Genomic DNA, 8,921 nt, shown 5'->3' on the forward strand with positions numbered 1-8,921 from the left:
TTGTTTAAATATATATTAATTTCAGTGGCATTAAGTCTGTTTCAAGCGTATTTATGCTCATTGATTGGTGATAGAGCGAATTCATCATCGGAATTTGAGCTGAGTGCTATCCGAGAGCTGCGTGCTATCTAGCGTCCGCCCACATTTCAACGCCTACGCTCTATTCACCACATCAATGAGCATAAATACGCCTTGTAAACAGACTATAATGCCACTGACATTATATATATATAAACAATATATCGTGTGTGACGTGATCAAATGATGACACCTTTAAAGATGAGATCCTCTGTCTCCAGGTCGAATCCCTCTCGATGACATTTCCTCCACAGCCCGGAGATGGTGGAGTTGTACTGCCGACTGCAGAGGGACTCCATGGCCGGGGCAGGGGGCAAAAAGTGCCGCTTAGCCCGGAGGAGGACTCCCCCACTCGASCCCTTCCTCTCCACGTTATTCTCCTTCGGTAGCATACGTAGTGGTAGATTCTGGTTGGAGATATAGATGAATCCAGGGTCGTTTCTTTTGTTGGAATAATTCTTACAACGTTCCTTGTGCCTCCTYGCATCCGTCTCGTACCAATTGTCAGTACATATTGCGACTGCTATGAGTCCCAAGGCGCAAAAAGACAAAAACAGTCCCGCTACCGTCAATGTCCTCATAGCAGACATGATGTTCCACAGCGTGCGGTTTAGAAGAGATTCCTCCTGTTCTACGCCCGGAGGGTTCCAGCTGCCTGAATAATTCCTTCCCCTGGACAGCAATCAATGGTTCGTGAGGGGGGATGTCGTCGCTCTCTGCCGCAGCATCAAGATTATAATACTGTGATGACCGTGTAACGATATAATCCTAGGCCATTATTGACAACAGATCACAAATACTATCGTTAATTGTCCCAGCACGACCAAATACCAGTAAACATTACGTTATATAAAATTGTAAAAAAGCATTCGGTGATTTATATCAGGAAGGGCCTGTATTTTGGTTCATTTCTCTCTTGCTGTGGGTCTGTCCAATATTGCTCGAGGGATTTATTAGCGAGTCCACTAGTCGATGCCAGCAGATGGAGACAGAGCAAACATTTGATAATAATGCATGAACCAACACAATATAATTGTATGTTCACTGTCCATATAGTCAAATAAATAAAGTACGAGATAGTTTACAGTACATTCTAACAGAATAGCGTTAGGATTGATACCCAAACAACTCAGCACATCGCCACCCTTCAGGTAGCCATGTTTGTTTCCTCCAACCTTCAGGTAGCCATGTATGTTTCTCTCCACCCTCCAGGTAACCATGTTTGTTTCTCTCCACCCTCCAGGTAACCATGTTTGTTTCTCTCCACCCTTCAGGTTGCCATGTTTGTTTCTCTCCACCCTTCAGGTAACCATGTTTGTTTCTCTCCACCCTTCAGGTAGCCATGTTTGTCTCTCTCCACCCTTCAGGTAGTGTTTGTTTCTCTCCCAAACGCTTCAGGTAGGCCATGTTTGGTTCTCTCTCACCTTCAGGTACGTGTTTGTTTCTCTCCCCTCTCAGGTAGCCATGTTTGTTGTCTTCTCCACCTCTCAGGGTAGCCATGTTTGTTTTTCTCTCCAACCTCAGGTAGCCATGTTTGCATGTGTTTCTCGCAACCTTCAGGTAGGGCCATGTTTGTTTATCTCACCATTCAGGTAGCCATGTTTGTTTCTCTCACCGCTCCAGGTAGCCATGTTGTTTCTCTCACCCTTCAGGTAACCATGTTTGTTACTCTCAACCTTCAGGTAGCCATGTTAGTTTATCTCCTAACCTTCAGGTAGCCATGTTTGTTTCTCTCCACCATTTCAGGTAGCATGTTTTGTTTCTCTCCCCTCAGGTAGTCGCATGTTTGGTACTTCTCATCAACTTCAGGTAGGCCATGTTTTGTTTCTCTCAACCTTCGGTAGAACCTATGTGTTGTTTCTCTCCAACCTTCAGGTAGCCCAATGTTAGTTTCTTCTCCGCCACTCTCAGGTAGCAATGTTTGTTTCTCTCCACCCTCCAGGTACCATGTTTGTTTCTCTCCACCTTCAGTAGCCATGTTTGTTTTCTCGTCACCCTTCAGGTAACCATGTTTGTTTCTCTCACCCCTTCAGGTAGCCATGTTTGTTTCTCTCACCTTCAGGTGGCCATGTTTTGTTTCTCTCCACCCTTCAGGTAGCCATGTTTGTTCTCTCCACCGCTTCAGGTAGCCATGTTTTGTTTCTCTCCAACCTTCAAGGTAGTGTTTTGTTTCTCTCCACCCTTCAGGTAGCCATGTTTTGTTTTCCTCCAACCTTCAGGTAGCCATGTTCATTTTCTCTCCAACCTTCAGGTAGCCATGTTTGTTTATCTCCAACCATTCCAGGTAGCCATGTTTGTTTTTCTCCACCCTTCAGGTAGCCATGTTTTGTTTCTCTCGCAACCTTCAGGTAGTGCATCATGTTTTTTCTCTCCAACCTTCAGGTAGCCATGTTTGTTTCTCTCCAACCTTCAGGTAGCCATGTTTGTTTCTCTCCATCCACCCTCCAGGTAGCCCATGTTTGTTCTCTCCAACCTTCAGTGTAGCCATGTTTGTTATTCTCTCCAACCTTCAGGTAGCCATGTTTGTTTCTCTCCAACCTTCAGGTAGCCTGTTTGTTTCTCTCCACCTTCAGGTAGCCATGTTTGTTTCTCTCCACCTTCCAGGAAGCCATGTTTGTTTCTCTCGCACCTTCAGGGTAGCTAATGTTTGTTTCTCTCCACCCTCCAGGTAACCATGTTTGTTTCTCTCCACCTTCAGGTAGCCATGTTTGTTTCTCTCCACCCTTCAGGTAACCATGTTTGTTTCTCTCACACCTTCAGGTAGCAATGTTTGTTTCTCTCCAACTTCAGATAGCCATGTTTGTTTTCTCTCACCTTCAGGTAGCCATGTTTGTTTCTCCACCTTCAGGTAGCATGTATTGTTTCTCTCGCCCTCCAGGTAGCAATGTTTGTTTCTCTCCACCCTCACAGGTAACCATGTTTGTTTCTCTCCCCCTTCAGGTAGCCATGTTTTGTTTCTGCTCACCCTTCAGGTAGCCATGTTGTTTCTCTCCGCCCTTCAGTAGCAATGTTTGTTTCTCTCCAACCTTCACAGGTAAATGTTTGTTTTTCTCCCACCCTTCAGGTAGCCATGTTTTTTCTCTCCACCCTTCAGGTAACCATGTTTGTTTCTCTCCACCCTTCAGGTAGCCATGTTTGTTTCTCTCCACCTTCAGGTAGCCGATGTTTGTTTCTCTCCACCATTCAGGTAGCCATGTTTGTTTCTCTCCACCCTCCAGGTAGCCATGTTTGTTTCTCTCCACCCTTCAGGTAACCATGTTTTGTTACTCTCCACCTTCGGTAGCCATGTTTGTTTCTCTCAACCTTCAGGTAGCCATGTTGTTTCTCTCCGCCCTCTCAGGTTAGCCATGTTTGTTTCTCTCCTCCCCTCCAGGTAGCCATGTTTGTTTTCTCTCTACCTTCAGGTAGCTGTTTGTTTCTCTCCACCCTCCAGGTAGCCATGTTTGTTTCTCTCCACTTTCAGGTAGCATGTTTGGTTTCTCTCCACCCTTCAGGTAGCCATGTTTGTTTCTCTCCTCCACCTCTCAGGTAGCCATGTTTGTTTCTCTCACCTCAGGTAAACGCATGTTTGTTTCTCTCCAAGCCATGTTTGCTCTCTCTTTCAGGTAGCCATGTTTGTTTCTCTCCACTTCAGGTAGCCATGTTTGTTTCTCTCCACCTTCAGGTAACCATGTTTGTTTCTCTCCTCCACACCTTCAGGTAGCCATGGTTTGTTTCTCCTGCACACCCTTCAGGTAGCCATGTTTGTTTTCTCTCCACCCTTCAGGTAGCCATGTTTGTTTCTCTCACCCTTCAGGTAGCCATGTTTGTTTCTCTTCCACTTCAGCGTAGTGTTTGTTTCTCTCCCACCCTCAGGTAGCCATGTTTGTTTCTCCTCAACCTTCAGGTAGCCATGTTCGTTTCTCTCAACCTTCAGGTAGCCATGTTAGTTTATCTCCAACATTCCGGTAGCATGTTTGTTTCTCTCCACCATTCAGGTAGCCATGTTTGTTTTCTCCCACCTTCAGGTAGCCATGTTTGTTTCTCTCCAACCCTTCAGGTAGCCATGTTTGTTTCTCTCCAACCTTCAGGTAGCCATGTTTGATTACTCTCCACCCCTTCAGGCTAGCCATGTTAGTTCTCTCTCCAACATTCAGGTAGCCATGTTTTTTCCTCTCCAACATTCAGGTAGCCATGTTTTGTTTCTCTCCACCATTCAGGTAGCCATGTTTGTTTCTCTCCAACTTCAGGTAGCCATGTTTGTTTCTCTCCACCTTCAGGTAGCCATGTTTGTTTCTCTCCACCCTTCGGGTAGCCATGTTTGTTTCTCTCCAACCTTCGGGTAGCCATGTTTGTTTCTCTCGCACCCTTCGGGTAGCCATGTTTGTTACTCTCCAACCTTCAGGTAGCCATGTTTGTTTCTCTCCCCTTCAGGTACCAGTTGTTGTTACTCTCCAAACTTCAGTAGCCATGTTAGTTTCTCTCCACCCTCCAGGTAGCATGTTTGTTTCTCTCAACCATTCAGGTAGCCATGTTTGTTTCTTTCCACCTTCAGGTAGCCATGTTTGTTTCTCTCTCAACTCAATGGCCATGTTTTGTTCTTCCCAACCTTCAGGTAGGCCATGTTTGTTTCTCTCCAACGCTTCTGGTAAGCCATGTTTGTTCTCTCTCCAACCTTCCCGGTAGCCATGTTTGTTTCTCTCCAACTTCAGGTAGCCATGTTTGTTTCCTCTCCAACCTTCAGGTAGCCATGTTTGTTTCTCTCCAACTTCAGGTAGGCCATGTTTGTTTCTCTCCACCCTCCAGGTAGCCATGTTGTTTCTCTCCCAAACCTTCAGGTAGCCATGTTTGTTTCTCTCCACCCTTCAGGTAGCCATGTTTGTTTCTCTCCACCTTCCACGGTAGATGTTTGTTTTCCCACCCTTCAGGTAGCCATGTTTGTTTCTCCAACCCTAAGGTAGCCATGTTTGTTTTCTCCAACCTTCAGGTAGCCATGTTTGTTTCTTGTGGGGCCGGCTGGAGATGAGCTGTGTTGTGTTTGTTTGGTGGGTGGTGAGTCTGGTTGCCATGGCTCCTTGCAACCCTTGTGTCTTTGAGTCATGACAGAAAGAGAGAGACATACAGTATAGGGGTTTTCTCTAACTGACCTCATCCTGTGTTTTTCCATAATTTAAGATTAGTTTAGCTGAGACAAATTATTCATCCAAAATGGCACCCTATTCCCTATATAGTGCACTACTTTTGACCAGAGCCCTATGGCACCCTATTCCCTATATAGTGCACTACTTTTGACCAATGCCCTATTGCTCGTTGTCAAAAGTAGTGCATTATACAGATGTAGGATCTTAATTTGAGCCAGTTTGCTACAAAATGATAATAATCCTGTAGCAACAGGAAATGTGAATTATTATGTGAATTATAATTATTGGACATATTTGTAGGGGTTGATCCATTTTTTGTAAGGAAAAATCAAGTCTGAAATTTTTTAAGTGGAAATTCCCAAATTTCAGAAGCCTTTTTAAACATCAAATACACTACAAGTTTTAAAATGTCCTGCATTGCAGGAAGGTTCTCCTGCAACATGATCAAATTAAGATCCTACATCTGTACAGGGAAAATGTTGCCATTGAGGACTGAGACAGGGCCCTGGTCAAACGTAGCCCTCTAAGAGTGCCTATGGGTTCTGGTCAAAAGTAGTGCGCTGTATATGGAATAGGGTGCCATTGAGTACTGAGAGACAGTTGCTGTGGAGATGCTTTAAAAGTTGTGTAAGAGATAGACAGTGTTCTCTGCAGATCTAACAGACTTCCTGCGGTGACAAGAAAATACACTCCAACATGTCGGGAAAAAACACTAGAATCTTCACACATTGGCATTAATAGGAGGTTCTGTTACTGATGATTACTAGCCTCTTGTTTAATAAAGCAGATTTATACAAAAATATAGTTTAAAAAATTTAATAATCTGGGGTCCAAAAACAACCAATATAACAACAGGCCTGAGGCCAGCAATATGATGCAACTGTTCAAAACAAAACACTGTGTTTCCACCAATCATGAGAATAATGATGTCTTTCTGTACCATCACGTACGTAACTACACAATTCAATCCATGCATCTTGGTTCACAGGCATCTTTGTGTTGTGTTGGCTTGCAGTTGTTTTTCTCATTGTCATGACTCATGTATCTAATAAGGAATTGAATCTGTTAGTTCAATCACAGTTCCTCATTTAAGTGTGTGTGTGTACACTATTGTTCAAAAGTTTGGGGTCACTTAGAAATGTTCTTGTTTTTGAAAGAAAAGCTAATTTTTTGTCCATTAAAATAGCATCAAATTTATCAGAAATACTGTGTAGACATTGTTAATGTTGTAAATGACTATTGTAGCTGGAAACGGCAGATTTTTTATGGAATATCTACATAGGCGTACAGAGGCCCATTATCAGCAGCCTTCACTCCTGTATTCCAATGGCACGTTGTGTTAGCTAATCCTAGTATATCATTTTAAAAGCCTAATTGATCATTAGAAAAACCTTTTGCAATTATGTTAGCACAGCTGAAAACTGTTGTTCTGCTTAAAGAAGCAATAAAACTGGCCTTGTTTAGACTGACTAGTTTCAGCAGAAAGTTCTTTGTTTCTGGCCATATTGAGCCTGTAATCGAACCCACAAATGCTGATGCTCCAGATACTCAACTAGTCTAAAGAAGGCCAGTTTTATTGCTTCTTTAATCGGTACAATAGTTGTCAGCTGTGCTAACATAATTGCCAAATGGTTTTCCAATGATCAATTAGCCTTTTAAAATGATAAACTTGGATTAGCTAACACAACGTGCCATTGCAACACAGGAGTGATGGTTGCTGATAATGGGCCTCTGTATGCCTATGTAGATATTATATTAAAAATCATCCGTTTCCAGCTACAATAGTCATTTACAACATTAACAATGTCTACACTGTATTTCTAAACAATTTGATGTTATTTTAATGGCCAAAAAAATGTGGTTTTCTTTCAAAAACAAGGACATTTCTAAGTGACCCCAAACCTTTGAACAGTAGTGTACATACAGCCTAGTAATGGTAATATAACACGGAGAACTTTATGCTTTTATTCACTGTGTTAATACAATCCATTTCTCTGTAGCTCTATGTGTCACTGTGTCACTGTGTCACTTCCTCCAATGTATTATATAGGACAGGACCTTTAATTTAAAAAAAGGGAACAAGCGCTTTTCCCAACTTCACTTTTGGTTTAGACTTCTCTCAAAACTCTACAACAATAACCTCTTATCTAAGTCAATGCTTTAAAGTATTTACTGACAATACCGTTACAAAGAATATCACTGTTATATACAGTAGGTCTGCTATAACTCTCCCACAAGTAAAAACATGTTTTATGTTCAATTATTTTAGTGCATTTACCAGATATAATAGTTAAAATCCTGAAAGATAGGTTGACTCATGGTTTAAAATCTCGTCAGAAAAACAGTGAGACCAAACCCATGAATGTGAATATGATTGGTTCACATCCTCTGACAAATCAGCAACTGTCAGGAATTAGATAAAGGTGATAGAAGTGGAAGTAGAGTAATGGTGTTTTTTTAATGCTCTCAGCATTGTTTTTCAGCTCTGTTTGATCTGATAGTGGTCAACTGTAACATTGTATTCAAACTAAAAAAGGATTTCCATCAGAAATTCAAAGATTAATGGCTTTTTCTTTATACTCTGCTAGAAGGCCACATCCGGAGTCGCCTCTTCACTGTTGACGTTGAGACTGCGGTTTGCGGGTACAATTTAATGAAGCTGCCAGTTGAAGGACTTGTGAGGCGTCTGTTTCTCAAACTAGATCACTAATGTACTTTGTTTCTTGCTCAGTTGGACCGGGGCCTCCCACTCCTCTTTCTATTCTGGTTAGAGCCAGTTTGCGCTGTTCTGTGAAGGGATAGTACACAGCGTTGTACGAATCTTCAGTTTCTTGGCAATTTTCTTGCATGGAATAGCTTCATTTCTCAGAACAAGAATAGACTGATGATTTCGAGGAGAAAGTCCTTTGTTTCTGGCCATTTTGAGCCTGTAATCGAACCCACAAATGCTGATGCTGCTCCAGATACTCAAGGCCAGTTTTATTGCTTCTTTAATCAGTCAACAGTTTTCAGCTGTGCTAACATAATTGCAAAGGGTTTCTAATGATAAATTAGCCTTTTAAAATTATAACTAGGATTAGTAACACAACGTGCCATTGGAACACAGGAGTGATGGTTTCTGATAATGGGCCTCTGTACGCCTATGTAGATATTCCATAAAAAATCTGCCGTTTCCAGCTACAATAGTCATTACAACATTAACAATGTCTTACACTGTATTTCTGATGTGCTTTTCTTTCAAAAACAAGGACATTTCTAAGTGACCCCAAACTTTTGAACGGTAGTGTGTATATACAGTATATATATATTTTTTTATTTAAACTTTATTTACTAGGCAAGTCAGTTAAGAATACATTTGTATTTACAATGCGGCCAAACACAGGCGACGCTGGGCCAATTGTACAAGTTAATACACATCTCATTGGATATAAATCAAAGTTTATTATATATTTAACAAAATCATATAAAGAACAGCTTGTACATTTTGACAATTTACCCACGTTTTTGGTATATTTCACATGTCTTTTAACATTCTCTCAGCCACGATTTGCAACCAAATAAAAGATCACACACAAAATACTTACAGATGAAAATGATGTACTTTCCATCATTAAATGAAGATGACTTTAGAAAAACCTTGTTGGTTTAGCTCCTAAACACAACAGTTACGATTCATGAAATAACTGAGAAATATCCTATGATTTAATTCCCTTGATTTCTTGA

The 8,921-nt window shown here is 41.7% G+C and overlaps 1 protein-coding gene across 1 annotated transcript in view; it reads right to left on the reverse strand.

Moving 5' to 3' along the window:
* Positions 1 to 765, reverse strand: part of tmem276a (transmembrane protein 276a) — a 4,386-nt gene extending 3,621 nt beyond the window's left edge. Inside the window, exon 1 of the mRNA XM_024135642.2 lies at positions 272 to 765. Within this exon, the coding sequence (XP_023991410.1) occupies positions 272 to 668 (397 nt within the window). The 5' untranslated portion in view covers positions 669 to 765. The remainder of the gene's footprint in view (positions 1 to 271) is intronic.
* Positions 766 to 8,921: the final 8,156 nt, after the last annotated feature.

This window comes from Salvelinus sp. IW2-2015, unplaced genomic scaffold, assembly GCF_002910315.2.
Source record: "Salvelinus sp. IW2-2015 unplaced genomic scaffold, ASM291031v2 Un_scaffold537, whole genome shotgun sequence".
Taxonomy (NCBI): domain Eukaryota; kingdom Metazoa; phylum Chordata; class Actinopteri; order Salmoniformes; family Salmonidae; genus Salvelinus; species Salvelinus sp. IW2-2015.